This window comes from Lepidochelys olivacea, assembly GCF_965140295.1.
Source record: "Lepidochelys olivacea isolate rLepOli2 genome assembly, chromosome: 1".
In the NCBI taxonomy this organism is placed as follows: Eukaryota; Metazoa; Chordata; order Testudines; family Cheloniidae; genus Lepidochelys; species Lepidochelys olivacea.
The window spans coordinates 313,026,813-313,052,954 of record NC_140411.1 but is presented as its reverse complement, the minus strand read 5'-3'; the positions used below and the strand labels follow the sequence as shown (position 1 = coordinate 313,052,954).

The 26,142-nt window shown below is 40.3% G+C and overlaps 1 protein-coding gene across 5 annotated transcripts in view; it reads left to right on the top strand.

Moving 5' to 3' along the window:
* POT1 (protection of telomeres 1) overlaps positions 1–26,142 on the top strand; it is a 167,678-nt gene that overhangs the window by 76,993 nt on the left and 64,543 nt on the right. For 4 of the 5 annotated variants that reach the window (XM_084612061.1, XM_084612062.1, XM_084612060.1 and 1 more), the window contains 2 exons: positions 2,766–2,813; positions 6,566–6,680. In XM_084612061.1, the coding sequence (XP_084468187.1) occupies positions 2,766–2,813; positions 6,566–6,680 (163 nt within the window). The remainder of the gene's footprint in view (positions 1–2,765; positions 2,814–6,565; positions 6,681–26,142) is intronic. The other variant, XM_084612063.1, reaches the window with a different exon arrangement.

Here is a 26,142-nt window from a genome sequence, read left to right as displayed (position 1 = left end):
TCTTTGCTGCATTTTAATGACAATTTTTCAATATCCCTCATGCAAATTATCCAAGCAGCAGTTCTAGTACCTGGCAGGCTAAACAGTGAATGTATGCATTTTTCCCTCTAGAAGCACTGTTGTGATATGAAATGAAGTAGGACTGTATTATGGTGTGCTGAAAACATTTTAGCTAATGGCTACTCTGATCAGGCTTAGAAATGATTTTTCAATTACTTATAACTTTTATTTTAAAATTTCTCAACCCAAATCATACACCAAACAGCCTCATTAGTGGCTAGTTATATGCTAAGTATCAAGCTCCAAACTTTTGTCTGCCAGGAACTTTTTTTAACTGATTTTTTTAACTCTTTAAATTCAAAGAAGTTGAATGAAATTTTGGCTCTAAAAAACCTGTATGGGTTATTTAAGGCCACTGTAGAGTTGTTAACCAGTGAAAAAGAGTTATAATGCAAACTGTTTTGTTGCATTAGTTGTTGGTGACAGTGATGATGTACATATAGGATGCTTAAACACACTTAAAAGTAATATACATGAAACAATGGGTAGGTAAAGTATTAGCCACTTTGTGTAATATAATTTCTTAATCACAACTAACCACAAACCAATGTCAAACATCTTGCTATAATTATTTATAAATAAAATAGTGCTTTATTAGTTGTAAAACAAACCACATGCTAAACAGATATATTAGTAGACTAGGGGCTTGTCTCGATGAACAGGTAGTTTGCAGCAAGTTATGATGTAAATCTATCCCATATTAGCCTGCCGTACAATAAATGTCCATGTGGACCCTGTTGTTGTGTTATAATTCTGTGGTTTTGGTTCTAGTCGTCCAAACACATTAACTTTACTCACAAGAGTAGTCCTATCGACCAGTGTCTTTTAAATTAGCCTGCATTTTTTTTACGTTAGTGAACCAAATATCAATTTTCCAGATCTTTTAAATTGCTCATAAATTGCTTAAGCTTGCTGACTGTTTGAATATTGAGGGATGTAGAATCAGAAATGCAAGGCTGGAAGGGACTTCGAAAGATCATCAAGTCCAGCCACCGGCACTGAGACAGGACGAAGTAAACTAAACCATCCCTAGACATCCCTTGTCCAACCTGTTCATAATAACCACCCATGATGGGGATTCCACAACGTCTCTTGGAAACCTATTGCAAGTTATCCTCGTCTTTAACTATTCTTAACCTAAATCTCCCTTGCTGCAGATTAAGTCCATTACTTCTTGTCCTGCCTTCAGTGGACATAGAGTACCATTGGTTACTATCCTCTTTATAACAGTCTTTAACATATTTGAAAACTGTTATTACTTCCCCATTTTGTCTTCTTTTTTCAAGATTAAACAAGCTCAGGGTTTTTTTAATCTTTCCTCATAAGTCAAGTTTCCTAAATCTTTTATCATTTTTGTTGCTATTGTGTGTACTCTTTCCATTTTGTCCACATATTTTGTAAAGTGTGGCACCCAGAATTGGACACTGTACTTTAGCTGAGCCCTCACCAGTGCCAGGTAGGGTGGGACGATTACTTCCTGAGTCTCAGATATGGCACTCTTGTTAGTATACTCTAGCATAATATTTAGCCTATTTTGCAGCTGCATCACATTGCTGGCTCATACTCTGTTTGTGATCCATGACCATCAGTTACCAGCTATTCCTCATTTTGTATTTGTACATTTGATTTTTCCTTCCTAAATGAAGTGCTTTGCATTTGTCTTTATAGTATTTTATTTTGTTGAATTCAGACCAGTTCTCCAATTTGTCGAGGTCATTTTGAATTCCAATTCTGTCATTCTAAATGCTTGCAACCCCTCCCATCTTGGTGTTAGCCACATATTTTATAAGTATACCTTCCATTCCATTATCCAAGTCAGTAATGAAAATATTCACAAGTACTAGACCTATGACAGACCCCTGCAGAACTCCACTAGTACACCCTCTCTGCGAACCATAAATATGCTTTGAGTATGGTCTTTCAAGCCTTAGCTGAGTCAGCTCAATATGGGGAGAAACTCATGGGGAAACCTTGCTCAGTCCCAGTACTACTGCTGAGGTGGTGCTGGCATGAGGGAGAGTGTGATGGCAGTGGAAATGGGGATGCTGAGATGAGGCTTGGGAGAGTCATTTCCTGGGGGAGTAGGAGACTCAGGGTATGGGGCTGGGGTTATTTGTCTCCCATAGGTTCTTCAGTGACCCAGTTCCTGGGTCTGTGAGTGTCTCGCACTCGTTACCAAGGGTGCTGGAACATTTTTTTATATGGGGGTGCTGATAGCCATTGAACCTCCAACTGTAAACACTGTATATAATAGAAACCATTTCAAGCCAAGGGGTGCTGCAGCACCTCCCATATCCCTAGTTCCAGGACTTATGCTCATTATTGTTTCTCCTCACACAACCCCAACATGGCAGGGCTAGGAGTCAGGACCCCATTGTGCACGTAGGACTTGCCCAAGGACACATGCAGGGCATAGCAGGGACCTGAACTCTGCTCTCCCCACTTCTAGGCACCCAGCACCGGCCTTTCTGTTTTTATGTAAGGCTAAGTCTTACTCTGGTAGTTTCATAAATTATGACGGAAAGGAGAAAAAAGGCATTGTGTTGGCTTTTCCTTTATCACCTGAAGTCAGACTTGTCTTTTGTCGGAGAATAAAGAATTTTAAAAATACTTGCGTAAGCAGTTTGAAATTGTATTTGTTATTACAATTACTGTACTGTTTTCAGATTTGTAATCCATAAATCTGCTGACTTCCTTCTCCTCAGATTTATACTAAGCCAAGTACAGTCACAGCTTCAGAAACAGCATCCATGGTGAGTTTATATTCTAGTAGTTTTTTAATTTGCATATGTAATTTAAAAGGTTCACTGAATGTGAATGAGTAGAAAATTTTTCTATCTCCTTTACTGGAACATAATTTTTAAGTGGCCATTTCTTTGGCTTTGTATTTTGAAAATGACGTGCATGGAAAATACACTAAAAGTTTTTAAATAGTACTTCACGCTTCTCCAGTGCGTTTCTTGCCAAAATCTTTAAAAGTGCAACTAGGGCCCTGATCTAGGACAAACTCCTGCACCCTACAAAAGGTCGACTTAGTTGGGGTTCACACAGGTTCAGGAGTCCACCCATACACAAAACATTGCAGGAATGGGACCAAAGTAGGTATCACAGCACCCTTGTGAAGTAGGAACATGGATCACTTTACTCACCTCTGGAAAAAAAATGGACTTCTGGGTTGGAACACAGCTTTTTAACAGGGCAGAAAATGAAAAGCAGAAACTGAAGTAGGGGAACCCAAATTCTTCCAATTACTAGAATTTTTGTTTCTTTTGGGTTGGCAGTTATTTGAGTTAGCTTAATATTGGAAGTTTTTCTTTCTCTGGTGAAAGATCTCTCTCCCTTGAATGCTTAGCCAGACAGTCGGCCATAGCGATTGTTTGTCATTTGGTCCATTCCTGTGCAACTGCAAAGGCTTGACGGCCTGAGAGTCCAACATCGGAACAGACTTGATGAACCCATGTAATAGGGGGTCTGCCTCTGGGTCGCCTCCACCCCTCGGTTGGTGGAATTTTATCCCAGACAAGTCACCCGGAGAATGGCGTTTGCTGGAACATCTTGTGGCATCCTTGCAACATGTCCAAAAAACATAAGGCGCTACCTGTGGACAATGGCCCCAGTAGTCTGTAGACCCGAGCAGCCATAAACATCTACATTGCAGATGAAGTCATTCCACTTTATGTCCAATATACGACATTGACATTTTGTTGGAAGGCCATGTTTCGCAGCTGTACAACAGTATGGGAAGGATATAGCTCGAATAAATCCTGAACTTGGTTGTCATACTAAGATGATGTTGATTCCATGTCCGTTGTAAACAGCCCTTGGCGGATACCGTGATGTTAATCTGATGGAGAACCTCAGTGTGAGAATTGGAGGAGTTGGTAAGTGTAGTGTAGCAAAAGCTGGAGTCTGATTCAACAGTTTCGTTGTTCAAAGACATTGGAGTCGCAGGTGGACCTGGTCCTAGATTTTGCAGTTTTGTCTTTGACCATGAAACATGGAGACCAATCTTAGCTGACTCCTCCTCCATATGCTGGATTGCCTCACAAAACATGTCGGGGCTTTGTACTAAAAGAACGTCATCAGTGCAGTCAAGGTCTGTGAGTGAGAGATCACTGATCTCAGTGCCTATGGACCTGACGGAATGCTGCATTATGAAATCCATTGCCCGACAAGAGAGTGTAGGGGCCAAAATGCAACCCTGCCTAACACCAGATATTGATTTAAAAGGCACTGACATCTGGTTCCCCAGACGAACATGGGCAGTGGTTCCATTATGCAGCTCTCTAATCAAGTCCAACAAGTCCTACGCCCTGTGAAGCCTTCCGTAACGCGACACAGTCTACTGAATCAAATGCAGCCTTAAGATCAACATACACTAAATGCAGGGGCTTCGTGAACTCACATTGTATCTCTGACAACAAGTGAAGGGCCAAAATGGCGTCTAATTCCTCGTAAAGCCTGTTCCTTGTAAAGCCTGACTGTTGGGGACAATGTTCCGATGTACTAAAGGCGCTAGGCTTGCCAGCAAAAATACGCAAGCACCTTCCCTGGAACGAAGAGCAAGGTGATCGGCTGTAGCTCTTACAATCACTGCACGGTCTGTTGCCCTTATGGAGTGAATCCTTCCAGGCAGTTGGCAGGGTTCCAGTTCTCCACACCAGACGAAAGATGGCCAGAAGTGATTCTGGTGCAGGATCAATAGCACATTTTAGCAGCTCTGAGGGGATGTCATCAGTACCGGCTACACATCCGTTTTTCAGTTTAGAGATGGCACACTTTACTTCATCCAATGTAGGTGCATTAGTACAAATGTCTGGATCCACCCAGTGTGAGAGAATATCATCATCCGATTTACATGGATGGCCTTTGTTGTCATTCACGATGCCGTTTGTAGTGACTATCTGTTGACCGCTGAGGTCGCAAATGGTTCGGAATGCTGACTTAAAGTCGCCCATGGCTAAGCCAAATTCAGCATCATTCACCACTTGGTTATAATATGCCTCACGATCGCAGAGTGCCAGGGTGTTAAATTTTTGCTTCAGCTGATTACGAGTCTGCTTATCACTACACTGGCGGGCTGCAGCCTTCAATTTAATTATCTGGAAGGCCTCCTCTGATAGCCATGGTCAGCATCCTGCATGCCTGTAGCCAATTGTCTGCTCAGCAGATTGGTTGACGATAGAAGTGAACAGGGACCTGGCAACATCCATTGTCTTGCAGAATAGCTGGAGCCGAGAATCTGTGGCTGACATCAATACAAAACCTGTTGGCTAAATCTGTCACACGGAGTGCGTTGATGTCAAACCTCTTCATCACAGAGGATTTACCTGCTCGTTGGAGCATCAACACCATACTGGCGACAGCTAGATAGTGATCTGTGTTCATGTATTCTGCACCACGATATTGAAGGTAAAGGTGAAGGATCCTTGTGCCTATATTTGTGCTTTTCACAAGTTAGAGCACTCTCTACTTTCCTTTCCTTTGATTTTAAAAACACAACTTGGTTCTTGTTGGACACTAGCCTCCACCTAACACTGCCTATTGCAGTGATTGATTTTTAATCGAAACATCCGTAGACCTACAGAGTGGAAATGTTGTTTGTAAGATATTTTTTAAGAAGGGATAATTATATAATTCTTTGAAAGTATCACACAGGATTCTCACTCATCCACCCTCTCCCTCCCACGGTTTGGAGATTCAACTTTTTGAGGTGTGACCTGGGTCTTCCATCTATGTGTCCATTTTATGTTGTTTTTTGTAGGAAAATGTTTTATAATTTCTTTATCATCTTCAGTTAATTTGGGGGAAACTGTTGTTTTTTTGTTCATGAAAGGACCTGGCAGGCACATTGTGGGACTTTATGTTGAGGGATGCTCAGTAAGACAGAGCCCTTGAGCTTCAAGTACCTCAGAGGTTCAAAAATCTTAAGAGCTAGAGAAATTTCCCTGGATGACTGTTGCAGGAGATGTGAGACTCAAGAGCAGTAATGATGCGTGGTATCTCTGCAAAGAAGAATTACAAAAATATTATATCAGATTACTACTGCATCTTTAAAATGTCCTCAGATGCCAGCACGATGGCTAAAGTTAAAATTGATTAAAAATATATTTTCATGTGTTCTCTGTCATGCCTATACTGTTTGCAGTCACATGGAGACAGGCAAATTCAAATAAGTTGAATTGATTAGTTTGTATTTATAACAAGGAAAATACAATCACAGAAAGAAATGGAGAATGAAAATCAAATATCTCCTCATGCTTGCTTGCTGCCTGTGGGTAGTGGACATATTTGTTTTGAGCTCCTAAAATAAATAAGGTAGACTCCTGCTCTAACACCTGAGGGGATTAGACTAGATAGTGCTTATTTTTTTTTAAAAAATGGCAAGAAAAGGGCAGGATTTGGGGCGGGAGGGTTAAAAGAAATAATTTTGGATTGATGATTTTTTTTTTTTTTTTGGAGTAATGTTTTCATATGTATCCACTTTTTTATTGTCTCTTTCCAGCCTGTTGCACCAAAATACACATATACCCCTCTGAGTCATCTTAAAGGCGGAACTATAGTCAACTTGTATGGTGCTGTGAAATTCTTCAAGCCCCCATATATAAGCAAAGGAACGGGTATGTACTGTATCAAACAGAAAATTTAAAATCTCTTAATATATCTCAGGCTGTCTGGTGTGGTTCATGACCATGAGTGACAAGCTCAGGGCAGACTATGAAAAAGTAGGGCAGGCACCCCAACCTTGCTGTGTGCTCTATAATTAGATTTCACCAATCCAGTAACAAATGTGGACTCCTGAAGCACTCGAACAGTCTTTCCATGGAGTCACAGACTGTTGCATTGACCATTCCAGTCTGTCTTGCCAGCCAGGCAAGCTGGACTTAATGATAGCTTGTTGCCAGACATCAAAAATCACAAAATATTTGGGTTGCTTTCAGTCCTAAGTGACCAGTCATTTGCCAGAAGTCAATTTGTACCTCAGATCTCACACCAAAGACAACATGTGTAGCCAATCCTTTGGTAAACTAAGGCTTTATTAACTAGGAAAAAGAAATGAGAGAGTTATTTACAGGTTGAAGCACGCAAACATATATACCAAAATGAGTTGCAGTCTATGGTTTTAAAAGGTGATAGAGTTGTAGCAATCTGTCAGCCCTAAATGTCTTTTAGGGCTGTGATCCTGGCAGACCAGGTCAGTCCAGGGCAAGAGGCCAATTTACTTTCTATTTGGATAGAATGAAGTAATTGTTGAATACAAAAGAGTGTATAGGGTGTTTAAACTTCATGGAAACTAATGGGCCGTTACTTGTACTGTTCTCACTTATCTATTCCTGTACAATGCAATAGCAAACATTTACATTGTTTGTACACCTGTGAGTAAATAACCCATCAAACTCCAATGTGTAAAGGAGCTATAAATATGGATTCAAGAAAGGATGGACTCTTACAGGGAAGTGTGCCAGATGCAAAGTTGAGCTCCCCAAAGACAGACTGGATACCCTGAAAAGACTTTTTTTATTTTATCACTGCCACCATTTGGAGTTACAAATTGTGATTTATCTGTACATATATTTTACCTGCTTTATTATCTCAATAACTCTCACTTTTTTTTCTTATCTAATAAATCTTTAGTTAGTTTACTATAGAATTGGCTGCCAGCATTGTCTTTGGTTTAAGATCTGGAGTACCAATTGGTCTGTGTTAAGAGACTGGTCTCTTGGGACAGGGAGAAATCTGATGTGGTGTGGTAACCTTTTGTCACAAAGTTCAGTTTGTCTGGGTTGCAAGATAGACTGGAGAGGCTAAGGGGACTGTCTGTGACTCCATGATAAGACTGGTGTAATGATCCAGGAGTTCACACTTGTTATTTGCTTTGTGAGATCTAACTACAGAACATACCACCAGTTTGGGGTGTCTGCCCTTGTTTTTTGACAGTCTTCCGAGATAGGCTCTTACAGTGGTGAGCCACTCCAGAAAGCATGACAAGGGACAACCCATGTTGACCCTCAAGAACTCTGCTTCTGTTTCGCAGTTCCAGCCCTGTGAGAGTCCAAAAGGCAAAAGAAATGAAAAAATTTCTTGTTCAATATCTTTATTTCCTTCTTCCAGAATTCAAGCTTGATGGGACTTTTTGCATGTAGCCTCTTCATGGGTGTGAAGGGGCAATTAACAAAGTCTTGTTGTGATGTCCTAAAATGGCCCATATAGTTTTGATAGCGTTCTTAATGAGCAAAAAGAAAAGAAGTACTTGTGGCACGTTAGAGACTAACAAATTTATCTGAGCATAAGCTTTCATGAGCTACAGCTCATTTCATCAGATGCATCAGATGCGTCAAGTTGCAGTGGGGGAGGTTTAGATTGGATATTAGGAAAAACTTTTTCACTAAGAGGGTGGTGAAACACTGGAATGCGTTACCTAGGGAGGTGGTAGAATCTCCTTCCTTAGAGGTTTTTAAGGTCAGGCTTGACAAAGCCCTGGCTGGGATGATTTAACTGGGAATTGGTCCTGCTTCGAGCAGGGGGTTGGACTAGATGACCTTCTGGGGTCCCTTCCAACCCTTATATTCTATGATTCTATGATTCTATGATTCATGCAGTAGAAAATACAGTGGGGAGATTTTATATACACAGAGAACATAAAACAATGGGTGTTACCATACACACTGTAATGAGAGTGATCAAGTAAGGTGAGCTATTACCGAGGGGGGGGGGAGGGGAGAGGACCTTTTGTAGTGATAATCAAGGTGGGCCATTTCCAGCAGTTGACAAGAAAGTGTGAGGAACAGTAGGGATGATTCCTTCTGAAAAGTTAACAGTTTCAGGGAAAAAAATTGTTTAGAGTTATAAAGCAAAAACTTAAATATTACCTTATAGCATGTAATAAAGATATAATAAGTGAGATTGATGCAGGAAAAAATTTACAAGCATTTAATAAAGTCTAAACACATTGTTATAAGTTCAACACCCATTTTCAGCATATTAACACACAGGTGAAACAGACTGGTTTCCTGTGATGAATTTGTCAGTGCTTGGCTGAGGCCAGAAGCTTTGGTAAGAGCTGGTGTCTGGTCAGCCAACATCACAATAAACAAGTGTGGGGGGGTGTTAGGCCTTTTGCATTTACAGCATTAAAAAAAATCAAAAAGCCATTTTCAATTTATTGATATTTTCATGCCTTTAGCTATGGAGGGTAAAACTAAGGAGAATAACAGAATGACATCTGAGCTTTATTCCTCAAAATAGAGCTTTTAAACTTTCCCTATTTTGCCCAGTGTGTAAGATTCAGTTTGGACAGACGGGTGGAGAAAGAAAGTAGAAAATGGATCTCTTATGGTAATAGTCCATACAAATTAGGGCAGAAGATTTGAAGCCCAGAACTTATCCTTGTGGGGAATAGATTGCTCTGCTACTGTGTATAATAATTCTTTTTTGAGATTTAACAATGAATGCAATTATACTATGCTGTAAATGTGACACCGTTGTGTCTCTTACACAAAGCAGCAGTTCAGAGCATAAATTATTCATTTTACTCATAATGGGAACACTTGTTGTTTGTGGTGTCATGCCCAGAGGCTGTACTCAAGTTCGGGTGGCCCCATTGTGATAGGTGCTCCATAAACACAGAGGTAGACAGAGTGCCTGCTCTGTTTATTCAGAGTGAATCGAAAGCCTATGCTGGTTGTTCAAAGGCTTCAATACATTTTAAGGATTTTTTGCTAACTGTGTTACCACTGAAAGGGAAGGTAAATTATCTGTTGTAACGTCTCTTAAAGTTAGAAGCCTGATTTATGCATTTTTAGCATCAGTATAATTATGTCAGTTTAGGTGTGATTTTTTTTTTGGTAACTCAGATATTTATAAATGTTCAACCCCTAGTGTGGACCCAGTTATGTTAATAAAAAGATGTCTTATTAGGGTTGCCAACTTTCTAATTGCACAAAACCGAACACCCTAGCCCCGCCCCTTCCTCAAGGCCCTGCCCTCCCTCACTACATTCCCCCTCCCTCGGTGGCTCGTCTCCCCCACCCTCACTCACTTGCACTGTGGCAAGGGGTTGGCGTGCAGGAGGGGGTCAGAGCTCTAAATGGGGTGAGTGCTCCAGGGTGGGGCCAGAAATGAGGTGTTCAGGGTGCGGGATGGGGCTCCGAGCTTAGGGGTGGGGCCAAGGGATTAGGAATATGGGAGGAGGTAGGGGGTTGGGTATGAGAAGGGTGAGGGCTCTGGGCTGGGGCCGAGGGATTCGGAGTGCGGGAGGGGACAGTGGGTTGAGGCAGGGTTTGGAGTGCAGCACGGGGTGAGGGATCTGGGGTGGGGCTGGGGATGAGAGGTTCAGGGTGTGGGAGGGAGCTCTGAGGTGGGGCAGGGAGGGTGAGGGCTCTGGGCTGGGTTTAGGCTCTGGGGTGCAGGAGGGGACTCTGGGTTTTTTGGAGGCTAAGGGCTGGGGTGCAGGAGGGGGCACGGGTTCTGGGCTGGGGGTGTAGGCTCTGGGGTGGGACCGGGGATGAGAGGTTTGGGACATGGGCTTACGTCAGGCATCTCCCAGTCAGCGGTGCAGCGGGGCTAAGGCAGGCTGCCTGCCTGTCCTGGGGCATCATGCTGTGCCCCAGAAGCGGCCAGCAGGTCCGGCTCCTAGGCGGCAGGTGGGCAGGAGGCTCCGCAGCACACGCTGCTCTTGCCCACAGGCACCACACACCCCTCCAAGCCCCTATTGGCTGGGAACCAGCCAATGGGAGTGCGGAACCAGTGCTCGGGCAGTGCATGGAGCCCTGTAAACCTCCCACACCTAGGAGCCGGACCTGCTGGCCACTTCCAGGGCACAGTGTGGTGCCCCAGGACAGGAAGGGACTAACCTCCCTTAACTCCGCAGCACCGCCAATGGGACTTTTAATGGCCCGGTCAGCAGTGCTGACCGGAGGGGCCAGGGTCCCTTTTCAGCCGGGTTTTCCGATCAAAAACTGGACACATGGTCACCCTATGTCCTATGCCAGTTTAGAATATTTCCCTTCTCATATGGGAATAGCTCTACTGGTATAAAACACCTATATATTGTTATAACTATGTCCATATTACAAGGGTTGTACTGTTTTAACTCTACACGTATGGGTAAAATATAACTCTTGTGTGCTATTGAGTTATCAGGAAGTGTAATAATAGTATTTCCTGTGGACAATTGTGAAACATAATGTATAACAAAAAAAGAAGTCATGAAATACTGTAATTTAGATGTCAGATCTTTAAAAATGGATGCAGTCATTAAATCAGGAATCAAGAGCTAATAGTGATTCATCTGCCATCACAGAGATCATAGCATATGTTTTGCTAGTTTTTCTCTTGAAATTAAATTAAAATGATTATCACTACTTTCATGTCAACATATTCCTTGATACACTCTTGTAATATAATTTTAGCATATATATATATGTGTGTGTCTAACCTATACATTTCAGGGTCCTTTATTTAAGATGAGTTAGTTGGCTATTGGTTATTTTATGTTGCTGGTAGAGAGCTCTGTGAGAGAGTCAGACAGCACTGGTTGTGTTTTCTGAAAATGATCCTTTTTGATGGTACTGTAGACTAATACAGGAATAAATGTAGAAGAAGAAGCTCCAGCTGTTCTATGTTATGAATATTATTGTGGCTGTTACATTATACACCATATATTCCTAGGTTTACATAGACAATAATTGGGGGAAAAATTGGAAAAAAAAATCTTTGCCCAAATCTAATTTATTTAGACTGGGGATGAATAGGTATTTGTTCCAACATGTAGAGTTGGAAATATATTATAAAATAATTAATAAATGTGCACACGCACACAACTACGTATATATTATACATATTATACCTTTAATATACCTTGATTTTTTTACTTTATTCACAAAGATATGTTTATATTATATGTATTATACCTGGTATACCTTGATTATTATATTATAGTATAGTATATCATAGATGCTGTTTTTGGCCTAAGAAAATTAAATGGTAAATCTTTTCATATAAATGCATAATATTAGGGCCACAAAACATAATCTGGGTCATTCAATCTGATGTCTCTCTCCATGCCTCTTTTTTTGAAAATCCATCATTCCCACTGTTAGGAACCTTGGGGTTGAGTTCCCTCAGCTGATTCTGGGGCTAGCCGGTACAGCCTTCAGGCAGGTTAATGAATCCAGCTGGCCTGTGGAAGAATGGTCTGATTGGACAGTCCACCTGAAAGACTGAAGGAGCCAACAGGTTTGCATTTAAGCGCAGCAGCAGGTTTCTGGCTGCTCAACACTTACACCCGGAGCTACGATTGCTCGTGTCGCTGCCTTGCTCCTTCCTTGTTCCTGTACTATTCCAGTCTGAGGCTACCCTTTTCAAGTCCTGCTCCCTTGCCTGTCTTCTGACTCCAGCTCTAATCTTTGGCTTGATTTCTGTTTTCTGATTCTGGCTTTGGCACGTGCCTCTAGCTTCTCACTCCTGTCATCTAGCTGTAACCACTAAGTCAGACCACCACATCCCAGTCCTGATACCCTCTATGCTTCATAACATGTTTTAGATTATCTGTTGTCTTGGTGTCTGTCACCTCCCCATCTAATCTCTTACTTTATCCAATTGCTCTTAGGGAGGAAGGGGGTAACTGTATGAAAATCTAGTATATTGTGCTGTATTAAAAAGTTGTGACTTTTCTGTGTTCTGTGAAGCTCAACAACTTGGAGCATATTCTGTGGTGTCTGCATGCCTGGCTGTAGATAGCAGATTTCTTGGTTTATTTGGGGTGGTTACTGGACCTATCAAGGTAGGTGTGGTCATCTGTTAGTTTCATGTGTATAGTTGTCTGTACGGTTCCATTGTTGGAGCTGAGTGTGGCGTCAGGAAGTTGCTGTTAGTGTGGGAGTGTTTAAGAGAGAGTTTAATGGGCGGGTGGTAGTTGTTGAAGTTGTGATGGACATCTAAGAGGGAATTTAAGCTGTTTGTCCAGAGGATGAAAATATCATTGATGTGTCTCGGGTATATCACTAGTTTTGCAATGCGTTTGCCCAGAAATGCTTCTTCAAGGTGGCCCATGAAGAGGTTGGCGTATTGGAGAGCCATCCTCGTACCCGTGGCTGTTCCCATGGTTTGGACAAAGGGTTTGTTGTTAAATGTAAAACTGTTATGGGGAGGATGAAATGGATGAGTTTGACAATGTATTTGGGGTGGATATCTGAGAGCTTTCCATTGTGTAAATATTTGAGGTGGGCAGCTACGCTGTCATTGTGAGAGATGTTGGTGTATAGGGAAGTGACATCCATGGCGGCAAGGAGGGTGTTCTGACAGAGATTGTTGATGTTTTGTCAGTTGTGGCTTATTACAACAGTCTGTAACCTGCTAACCCCACTTTTTGTCCTATGATTGCAGAGGTGTTAATGGGACATTCTATCATGAATGGTCCCTTAGAATATGTTCTAACTCCTTATGCTAAACAATCGGTTCAATCTTGCATTTAGCTGTGACACTTAGAGTACCTTTCCCAGACCCGAAGAAGAGCTCTGTGTGGATCGAAAGCTTGTTTCTTTCACCAGCAAAAGTTGGTCCAATAATAGATATTACCTCACCCACCTTGTCTCTCTTGTGCATCCTATGGCACTTATAGTTTGAGAAACAAAGTGCTATGTCCATCTTCATTTTTTATCACGTACAATTCATGTTTTATTTATAGTATCTTCAGTGGCAGAGCCTCCCCTCTTCTAAAAAACCTTGTAGGTGTTCTGTGTAGAAACATAGTGTATAAATCCAAGGAAACAAACCAAAAAATCAGCAGTTCATTCTGTTATTGCTTAGTAGTTGTCAGAGATGGCATTTGTTGTAAAATAAATAAATAAATAATTTTTTTAAAAAAATGAAACACATGTACAATGTGCAGCTTGTTTGTGATCAGTCCAAAAAATATGTAAAGCTGCGAAATACTCTTTAAGGTATCTCATAGGACCTTAAATGACACGTCTCTGTAAAACTATTACTCAAATGTGGAAGACTAAATAAAATAACATTGAATTTGAAGACACTGTTTACTTACAAATGAATTCCTAATGCAATACTAGAGTGTATTATATGTCTCTAACAGTCAGCAGTTTATACACAATACATTAATAGAAAAAAATGTTGGCAATAAAGCTCAATTTATGAAGTTCACAGATGAACACACAACAAGTGGAGTAAGAGGGAAGAAAACAAACAAAGAAATTCCCTTATTTTAAAGCTGCCTTCAGGAGCTTCAAACTAACTCAGGTCAGCATATATTCAGAAATATGAAACTCACAGTCCTTCAGGTTGTCCTGGAAAATATATAATAATCAATTAAAATTACTATAATGTTATGTCACACTTTAAACTCTCAAGAAATTGAATAAGACAGTAATTCCATATTTTGGGCCCCATTTTTCAAACAGGCACTTGAGTACTCATATAGGAAGTCCTGTTAAAATTGATGGGATTACTCATGTGCAAAAGTGTTTGCAAAACCCTGTCATTAATATACAATGTGATGCCTAAGCAGTTTTGGTGGTCTAGTGTAACTGAAGTGTTTTGTTTTTAATTTTCTTGCCTCTCTATTCATAATGATCACATTGAGGAGAATTCTTTTTTACTTTATTGTATATCCTTTTTATCCTTCTCACCTTTCCTACTCAAGTGATATAATGCTGAAGGGTGTTTATTCTCTGTGGTTTCCATTCTCTGGAAATTGCTGCTGATTATCTGACATTCCTAAAACCGAGAATGTGTATCAGGCTTTATCTATGACTATACTGAACGCTTCAAAGTTTCAAAGGAAATCTCCCTAACTCGAAAAGGGATTTTTCCCACCTTAGTGATTAGAATTGATCATTAGTGTTAATTATTGATGGATATGTGTCTTTATTTGTTTAGAAGAGTTAGGCAAGTCTCAGAACTTGGTGTGTTTATGAACGAGCGACATTCAACAGATTACAGTAGTACAAGCATCCTTTTAAGGAAAAAAAGAAAGTAACAAACCATGAGAGAAGTATATGTGTCACTCTTAAAGATGTGACTTCTTTGAATGCAAAAACAGCATGCTAAATATTTAATTTTATATTTTACACATTTGACTGAAAAGTTCAAATGCTGCAGACAGTGTAAATTTCTTACACTTTTAATAAATGTGCTAACCTTGTATTTTCTGTTTTTATATTTATTCTTTCCCTCTTCTTGACTTTTTGATACAATATGTATTGTTCCTTATGGCTTTAGAAATGTGGCAACAGCAGTGGCTGTATATTTTAAGCAAACTGCAGTTTTACTCCAAATGCAATAAATATTTTTGTATCGTCCATATTTTTAGTTACTGGTGCACTCTTCTTTCCTTTGAGATTTCTTATAGAGCAAATAACATACACAAGTTCAACTACTAATTCTCAAACAGTGGGCCAGATGGCAACCTCTGTTATTCAATATAGATTGCCGGGTAAATTGGAAGCTCCTACTGCTTCCCTTGTTCAGTAGCATATTTTTTTGGACAGACACCGTGTGTTAGAATCTGGCCTAATGTTTTGTAAACTGCTTTTACTGTTATCAAGAGCAATTTCATTCCTTGATGTAATTGTGATTGATTCACTTACTACTTTATTACTAAACTCTCTGTGCTTCAAATAGTTCTCAGCTTTGATTTGCTATTTACAGCAAGAATAAATTCCCACTGTTCAGGTAGATATTGCTGTGGTATTCAACAACCTAGTTAAAACTCCATTTTATACATGTTAATGTCTATAGCAAAGATTTCAGTTGGAGTTGGGTACTGACTTCCTTAGAAGCTATGCCATATTAAACCAGCTAAGGTTTTAGCTGTTCATAAGATGCAATGTCATTGGAACGGCTTTCAATGACACATAAGCAGCACATTGATGTGAGCTAGAGAGGGGTATTTGGTATGGTCATAAACTCTTTGATAATCCATAGGAATGAGCTAATGTTAATTTAGGATATTTGAGCTCCGTATTCAGATTAAGAGGTTTAGTCTGGTATGTCTACACCTGAGTACTTTTAAAGGTGCAAGTTTATTTCTTCCCTTGGCGTGGCATACTCCAATCCATCTTACCCTTTCCTACCATGGGAAACTGCTGTGAAAAGAGATCTTTGTACCATTAGATAATGGGAGGCATAGAAGTAGCACCAAGAGTCTTCCTGAGGGAAACTCCATTACACTTGTTTGCAAAACATACACAGAACCATTATATTAAGATATATTGTACATTGAATTAAAGTGTCAGCTCAGCTTAAACATATGTACACAATGTCCATTAAGGGATAGTGTGTTTAGCCCCCCCACCACCGCATTCTCATATATATAAAAATCCAATATATGCACGAAGTAAATTTTAAAAAAATTACTGTTTCGGAGCCAAGTCCCTATTCAGTTTCAGGATTCTACCCCATGCAGAGTAGTTGCTTTTCAAAAAAAGGTTGCAAAATTATGTGGTTGATTTCTACTCTTTTACTGGATGAGGTGGGTTGGATAATATATTTTATTAGACCAACTTCTGTTGGTGAGAGAGACAAGCTTTCATGCTACACAGAGCTCTTCCTCCGCTCTAGATGTTGGTACAATAAAAGATATTATCTCTCTCACCTTTTTTCTAATATACTGGGACCAACATGGCTGCAAAAACATTGCATAAACAGTTTTTGCTCGAATTCTCAACAAAGGATTTATCTTGGGCTGAGAACATGGAAAATTTTAGCACAACAGTTGTTTGAGCTATATGTATTTGAAAAGGGGCACTGTCAAACTATAATGCTTGGTCACTTTAATTTATCATCACCCTGCAATAAATAATAGCACGAACATTTCAGAATGCTATATGAACACCGATCACACACACATGTGCACCAATGAAGTATTATTCTCATTCTCTAGATGGGGAAACTGGCAGAAGTAAGTTACTTTATTTTATCAGTACAGTAATTCTGATATATGCCTCACTCAAGAGTATTTATTATAGTCCAACTAGGCAGATAGTATAAAATTTTTCCAGCCTAGCAAGAAAACCACTGTAAAGATAATTATAGATGTCGTTGGCATGTAACTAGTTTCTTTACTGTTTAAAGTGTTATTTTCTATAAAATACCCAATATTTCTTCTGATGCTTGGTAAAAATAAATAAAGTAAAATTATTATGTTTAATAAATAGTTAATAAGTATTTGATAAACCTATCGTTTCAGTCACTTAGGCAATGAAAAGAAATCCCACAACAGTTATTGTGATCTACAATTTACAAACACTGGCATTAAAGCATCTGTTTAGCCAGATGCTGCTCATAGTTTTTGAATGTTTGTGAGTGTCTCTTAAGTTTATTCCCTTATTAGAAATAACAATTAAGCTGTATTAAGCTTAAATCTTTGGAGTGTTCTCTTTGGAGTTTTGCAAAATTCTCGTTCAGATTTTTTTCTAGGATGTGTTATAAGTATTTCATAAATCTATCGTTTCAGTCACTTAGTTTAGTACAAGGATGTTTGTATACTGATTACCCTCATAATGAAAAACAAAATGTTGCTCTAGGTATTAAAGGAGAATGTGGTTTTGTACAATTGTCTTTTTATATTATTGCAATTTAGAATCCAAACAGTCTCTATAATGAATCCTTGTACCAATAACCTTTTCTCCCTTTGCAGTAGGAGATTATTGATCCAGTCTAGTGTCTTCCTGGCATGAATGCTAGACAGTAGAATGTATTCCCTTGTCCAACCTGGATCGAACTTTAATCTAATTAGTTAATCAAAATTTTCTCAATTTTAAACTACACAAACTCACTCTAGCAAGTGACGTGTTGATGCTCTGTCATATTTTTTAAACCAAATTTTTGCATACTTTATTTTAGCCAGTCAGGTAAAAACTACTGACTTACACTGATCTGAAGCCTGACTGGAAGTGGCCAAGGTTCCTTCACATAATAATACAGGCTACTGGATGTACAAGAGACTTTGGAGCAGTTGTTGTACCTGGACTCCAGATGGTACTACATCATGTGGTAGCATAATGCAGGCTTTAGGCTGCTGAGCTAACAGTTTAACTCCTTAAGTGATATGAAATCTGTTTAGTAAAGGGATTGTACAATGTCCATTTTGCAGTGCTTGTTTGTACTGAGATGTCCCTCCAGTTCAGCAGTTCTCAAAACTAGGCAATCTGAGAGCCTGCTTATCTGAGAATACAGAAATCAGACCTCAATTTGATCTTTCACAGATACAGTAAATGCTGCAACTATGCAGTTTCTTGCCCTCCTTTCGTAGAAAGTAGGTATTGTTCCTTGTAGAATACAGTATTTCAGTTCTAAAGGAAATCTGAGGTTTTGATGGTGCTTGTGTAGTAGTTCTTTTTCTCTCTCTTCTTTATCCGTCCTCCATGACACATTTTCTGTACTTTTATGTTTTGCAGAGGATATTGGAACTCTGGAAGTGATTAGCTATCTCCCTGTGTCCTGCTTAATAGGACACATTTTCTCAGTATTATTCCTCTGAGGATAGTACCTTAAGATAACTCCAGTTACTGGAAAATCACTTCCTTACCTGCTGCTTACAAGATTCAAATTAGACCTCATTAGAAATGCAAATATACAGTATTATTAGGGCCCTACCAAATTCACAGTCCATTTTGGTCAATTAAAAAATCATAAATTTTGTGATTTCAGCTATTTAAATCTGAAATTTCATGGTGTTGTAGTTGTAGGGGTCCTGACTCAAACAGGAGTTTTGTGGGGGAGAGGGTTTGCAAAGTTGTTGTATGAGGTGTTACGGTACTGCTACCCTTACTTCTGCGCTGTTGCTGGCGGGATGCTGCCTTCAGAGCTGGGCACCTGGCCAATAGCCGCCACTCCCTGGTCGCTGGGCTCTGAAGGCAGTGCAGAAGTAAGGGTGGCAATACCATGACACTCTTCCCCCCTCCCCGCACCAAAGAAAGAACTTTGCATCCCCCCTGAAACTCCTTTTTGGGTCAGGACACCCAATAAGAGAAATGCAGGTCTCCCCCCATAAAATCTATATAGGATAGGGTAAAAGCACACAAAAGTAGAGATTTCAGGGGGGAGACCAGATTTCACAGTCTGTCATGCATTTTTCACGACCATGAATTTGGTAGGGTCCTAAGTTTCATACAGCTTGGAAAACCATAGTAAAATTGTAGGATTTATTGAAAATTGCTGTTGGCTGCCCGGTAACTATTGACTTCTTAATGCATCTGGTTTAGGAGCAACTATACCAATAAGTTGATTAGAAACATTCTACTAGCCACTAGTGACAATAATTACTTGAATTTATTTTTTAAACAGTATATTATTCAGTTCCTAATTTAAATACTGTTGATCTTAAAAACGCATATTGTGCAAGTAAAGGAAATAATTCTGTGCAAGTATTTTAGCAGAGTATATAAATGTATATATTCATTAATTCTTTGATTAAAGACTTGATTTAGTATTACTAGCAGTTTTTCTTTTACAATAAAATTCCCAGGCAATTTGCACTTATTCAGACCAAGGAAATTAGGTGAATTGCTCAAAATTGCCTTTAATGCCTAACAGAGAGTTTAATGTTTCATTTTTCAGAGTAGCAGCCATGTTAGTCTGTATCCGCAAACAAAACAGGAGTACTTGTGGCACCTTAGAGACGAACAAATTTATTAGAGCTTAAGCTTTCGTGGGCTACAGCCCACTTCATCGGATGCATAGAATGGAACATATCGTAAGAAGATAGATAGATAGATAGATATACACATACAGAGAAGGTGGAAGTTGCCATACAAACTGTAAGAGGCTAATTAATTAAGATGATAGTAGCTCATAAATATCCCTGTGAAATGTAGTTGTAAGTGAGAGAATATGATAAAATACTTTTATGATGGATAACTTCAAATCTTATCAAACTTTCCTGCTGTTAACGTCAGAAGCAGGATGAAACTAAGGATTTTGAATGTCATTTTGAATACAACTCATTTATGCTAATAAATGAGTTAATGTGTAGCACTCATTCGAACAAAATATAACTGAGGCCAAAAAGGTATCAAAAATGTAAGATGAGAACATCCACAGGTACATTAGTCAGGATAAATAAATGTTTTAGGAATATAAATATTCCTACTAAAGGCCAACCACTAATCTTGAGGTTTCCTGCCCCTTTTTCTATCCCATTTAGAGATAGGATACTTGACTTGATGGACCTGTGATCTGGTCTGGTGTACCAATTCTTGCTGATAGGAATTGGGAAAAGAATCTTCAGTAATGACGTAGAACCAGTTCTGAAAGCATCTAGTATGTTAGAATTAAGAATTGTATAATCTATGCCAGATTATTGAAAAATCAGTTATCATGTTTATAGAAATGCTGTACCAATTATTTATATTTGTATTAGAAATGGGAAGATGTGGGGTTTTGGCTCTTTAAATTGCATATGGGATATCTCCTGTCAGCGCTTCTCTCATTCATATAGAGATTGGTAAAAGAAAGATCTTTTTAAATGGATCCAAAACTGTCATATGTACATATTCATCAGAAGAATATATCAAGTCTGATTAATGCTCTCCATGCTTCTGTGACCCATGTGCCAGCTTCATCTAATTAATGGAACGTGACATCCTTTGTTTCCTTCTAGGACTTCACAGTCTTAATATGGTGAAGCTGTCACAGTGGATTGATGGTGTCTTTGATTCCTCTAAGCAGTTTATTTGTGCTTCTATTGCTTTATAAAATGTTTACTGAGGATTAGCTCTAAAACCAAGTTATGAGAGGTGACCTAAGGAACTGAACAGAGAAGAATTATAACTGAGTCAGTTGTGTTTTGCACACTTCTTGCCTTTCCCGAGGATCACAGTGACACTAACCAAGGGGAAATGTGTGTATCACTAATTGCTTACTGCTAAAGTAAATTGTTCTATTGGGGGAAAGACCTGAGCCTTAATAGCAAATGTTTTTGCTGTAAATTGTTTACACTAACTTTTGTACTGTTGTTGGTATTAGTATAAGATATTTTTATATTATCCCACAGGGTGTAGGTGCTGTTGTGATATTAGACAAAATGATAGCTTTGCCTTTCTGATTGCTGACTGGTTTGTGGCACTAATTATTATAATTTGATTGAACTGACATGGCCTGTGTAGTTTCTTGGTTGCCATATGAAATATGACTGAAGCTAACATTGCTCTAAAATAGGTGGTGGTCATATTTCCAGCACTGACTTTGAATGTTGTTTGTCTGACTTGAAAAGTTCTCTGTAATGGTAATTAGTTAAATCCCTGGGCTGTGTTTATAAAGTCTCTTGCCATTTCACGTAGTCATTACAGAAGCTGAAGACATTCATGTTGTCACTCAAACAAGGCAGATGCTTAGCATTTTCACATTTCTGGTGTGTGTGTTCTGTTCTTGCTGTTTGTTCTAGTTGCAATTAACAGTATAATTCTTAAACTGGATTATTCATTGCTTTCATAATTTAGCTTCTTGAAGTTTGAATTGATGCCTGGTACATTCTGTTTATACACTGCTTTCTGAAGAACCTAGACAACTTGGGTCACCAGAGTTGCAACCGAGTTAGCAGTAGGTTGCTTGAACTGTGATGCAGGCCTCAAGAAATCCCCAAACATTGTCTCCTAAAATTTACCATCCAACCCTGAGAAATATTGCACTTGGCTACTCTGAAACCCCAAAGATGCTCTCTAGCTCTGCATCTTCCTCTAAGAAGACAGAGAAGATCTGCCTTCCCCACCCTGACAAACAAAATGGTGCCTGAGTCGGATGGAGTGCAGCTGATGGCTGTACTACAACAGGTGCCTGCGGACACTCTTGACATTAAATCTACAGTCTCCATTCTACAGACCACCGTGACTGAGTTTCAGAGTATACTACAAGCTCTATCCAGACAGATGGATGAAGCTGAACACAGAATTTCTGATGTGGAAGATGATCTCAAAGGGAACAAGTTACAGTTTATAAAGAACTGTAATAATATCAAAACTAGTAAGACCAAGCTAATTGATCTAGCTCAGCAGTTCTCCAACTGTGGGTCAGGACCCCAAAGTGGGTCATGAGCCCATTTTAATGGGGTCCCCAGGGCTGGCTTAGACTTGCTGGTGCCCGGGGCCAAAGTCCGAGCCCCACCACCCGGGGCCCAAGAACCACCACCCAAGGCCAAAGCCCAACAGTATCAGGTTACAGGCCCCCTGCATGGGTGTGAAGATAGTCACATTCAGCTCCTCTCAGGAGGCAGAAAAATACCTCACAAATCTGCCACCTCCTCCTTTGTAAAAGGAGATGTCTTTGGAGTGATCTGACCATATGGAATTGGTTTTGCTCTCTCAGATCAGATATGGCTTGTCTAAACAAGTTGATAGGCACTAGCTGATATTGACATGTTAGTTCCTTTTCTTTTTTTTCTCTCTCTCATTGCGGTTAAAGGGTTATCAATTTACTTCCTATTGCCTTAGCTCATGCGAAAGGAACTTCAAAATGTAAAATCAATCATTTGATTAGTAATTATATTTTTTAAATCATTGCGTCCTCACAGTTCTATTGGTAATAGGTGATTACTGTACTTGTGATGTTTGGGCCCCCAAGGCTGGAGAGGGTCTCCAAGTTTCAACTGATCCAGGATGCCTCGTAGGTGTCAAATGTGGTTTTTTGGATTGTTTAAATAGATTTTTCTTTTTGATTGTATGGTGCTATTGTGTATTTCTTTCTCCACTATCTTTTCTGTTTTGTTTTTTCATGTATTTAATTCCTCTTTCCCTTCCATGCTGAGAATTCCCTTCCCACTTCTGTAGAATATGTATCGGGAAGTGACACTCTATATCTGGATGATAGAACTTTTGCTGCTTAGATGTGCAAGAACTGTATGCTGCTCAGGAAAATTTGCAATTTCTCACTTATTCACAAAGCGTATATGTTATCCATTATGTTTTAATAATGATGGCTCTGTGTAGCGGGGTGGTCACCCCACTCCGGCCCTGAAGGGGTTAAAAGCAGCCCTGGAGAGGGCTGCAGCTGGGGAAAAGCTAGGCTGATTAGGGGAAGCAGCCACAGCTGGGGCCACACCCCAATCAGGCCACAGCTAGCCCTATAAGAGGGCTGAGGGTCAGAAGCTCACTCTAGCCCTGGAGTGGGAAGGGCTAGCTGCCTGGGAGCAAGGTACCTGAAACTGGAGCAGTGCTGGGGAATAGGGCAAGGGAGCTGGGGAGCTCCAGCCTGATAAATCCCCAGGCTGCAGGCCTTAGTGAAGGCCTACACAGGTACGGGGGTTGCAGAAATGCAGCCCAGGGTTCGGCAGAGGCAGCTGGTCCAACCTCCTTGCCAATGATGAGTGGCCGTGACAGACTGCAGTTTGCCCCAGAGCAGGGGCTAGATGATGACTGGCAGTAGTCACTGAGGCAAGGTAGGTTTAGAGGGTTGGGGGTTCCCCTGGGAGGGGAGACCCAGAGTGTGGGGGTACTGTTGGGGCAGAATCCTGAGCTAAAGGGGCACCAGGGGCTTAAAAAGGGGCTTAAAGGGGCACCAGTGCTTAAAAAATAAAGAATGTTGACATTTTTGTTCTCTAGGAGACATATCTGACAGAACTTGAAGCTTCTAAAGTGAATAGAGATTGGGTGGGCCGCTCAATTTCTAGTTACTTTAATTCTAAAACAAAAGGTGTTGCTATACGAATATATTAAAAAATCCTGAATGTTAACATTTTGAGCACAAGGTTTGACAATGAGGGCAGGTTTACTATCCTCAAGGCTGACACTGGCAATTGATAATCAAATTTGCAGGCCAAACCAGTGTGATCCCACTTTTTTTCATAATTTTTGTGAGTATAAACCGTCTCGTCCCTCTTGTCGAAGACATCCTTCCAAAATCCTAATGTGTTTTCAGACCATCTCAGGGCACCACCAATATGACTTTTGTTGCACAACAGCTCCCAGAGAATTGTAGAGAACAGTACCAGCCATTGTTTATGGCATTTATTGACCTATCTAAGGCCTTTGATTCCATCAATCATGAAGGGTTATGGAAGGTGCTGTTTAGGTTCAGTTGTCCATTGAAGTTCATTTGAGTTCTTAGGCTACTTCATGATGGGGTGGCCGCCACCATCCTCTGTAATGAATTGGAGACAGACCCATTCACCATCCATGCTGGTGTTAAACAGGACTGTTATTGCCTAAAACCCTTTTTTCCATCTGTCTTGCCGCGATCTTGACTCTTATTCGTGATCGTCTTTCTTCTGGAATTGGGATTGAGTATTGCATTGATGGCCAGCTCTTCAACCTGCGGCATCTTCATTCTAAAACTAAGGTCACCAGGACTGTTATTACCTACCTTCAGTATGCTGACTGTGCTATCCTTGCGCACACCGAGGCTGACTAGATCTTGTCTTGGGCTCCTATCATAGCCTAGAACTTTCCCTCAATATTGGGAAGGCTTGCCTCAGCACAGGTTGCCCCCATTCTCTCACAAATTGTCATCAGTGGTGAACTCCTGGAAAATGTTGAGCATTTCCCTTACCTTGATAGCCACCTCTCCCAGATAGCCAATCTTTATGTGGAGATATAATATAGGATCCGTTGTGCCAATGCATCCTTTGGAAAGTTACTTCATTGTGTCTTTAGTGACAGAAATCTGCGGATGGAAACTAAGATCCTGGTCTATAATCCTGGTCATCCCCACTCTTTTTTATGAGGACATGACATGGGTGACATACGAAAGCCATCTTAAGTGTCTGGAGTGGTACCAACAGTGCTGCCATATCAGATGGGAAAGTCACCACACCAGTGCCAGCGTTCTCTTTCCAGCTAACACCACCAGTGTTGAGGTGAATATTATAAAACATCAACTTCACTGGTCTGGTCATTGTGTGCGGATGGCTGATACTCATCTTCTGAAGCAAGTCCTCTTTTCTCAACTTAATCATGATAAGATGACCCATGGGGGACAGAGGATATGCTACAAGGACACCCTGAAAATATATCTTAACAAGGGAGGCATTGACTCCATGAATTGGAAAGCACTGGCTGTTAATAGACTTCAATAGCATTGCATCATACGTCAAGCCTCAACCTGTTCTGAAGAGAATCACCTTACTCAAGAGGCTGAGAAACGGCAGAGGAGGAAGAAAAGTGTACAGCATCCCTGCTACCAGTTGTGCTCTCTCCAAGCCAACACCTGACACATATATGGAAAAACCTATAGAGCATGGATTACACTTCTTAGCCATCTTAAGTCTCGTCAATGACTTTTCCCCCGGCAGACATCATTCTCATATCAAGGGATAGCCGACGATGATAGCTGGAGATTTTAACAAAACTCTAGACCCAGTCCTTGATAAATCAGGGATATCCTACAGGAGGATCTGGATGACCTTGTAAACCGGAGTAATAGTAATAGGATGAAATTTAATAGTGAGAAGTGTAAGGTCATGCATTTAGGGATTAATAACAAGAATTTTAGTTATAAGCTAGGGACGCATCAATTAGACGTAACGGAGGAGGAAAAGGACCTTGGAGTATTGGTTGATCATAGGATGACTATGAGCCGCCAGTGTGATATGGCCGTGAAAAAAGCTAATGCATTAGGAGGGATGCATTAGGAGAGGTATTTCCAGTAGGGATAAGGAGGTTTTAGTACCGTTATACAAGGCACTGGTGAGACCTCACCTGGAATACTGTGTGCAGTTCTGGTCTCCCATGTTTAAGGAGGATGAATTCAAACTGGAACAGGTACAGAGAAGGGCTACTAGGATGATCCGAGGAATGGAAAACTTGTCTTATGAAAGGAGACTCAAGAAGGTTGAGGGGAGATATGGTTGCTCTCTCTAAATATATCAGAGGGCTAAATACTGGAGAGGGAGAGGAATTATTTAAGCACAGTACCAATGTGGACACGAGAACAAATGGATATAAACTGGCCACCAGCAAATTTAGACTAGAAATTAGATGAAGGTTTCTAACCATCAGAGGAGTGAAGTTTTGGAATAGCCTTCCAAGGGAAGCAGTGGGGGCAAAAGATCTATCTGGCTTTAAGATTAAATTCGATAAGTTTATGGAGGAGATGGTATGATGGGATAACATGGTTTTGGTCATTAAATATTCA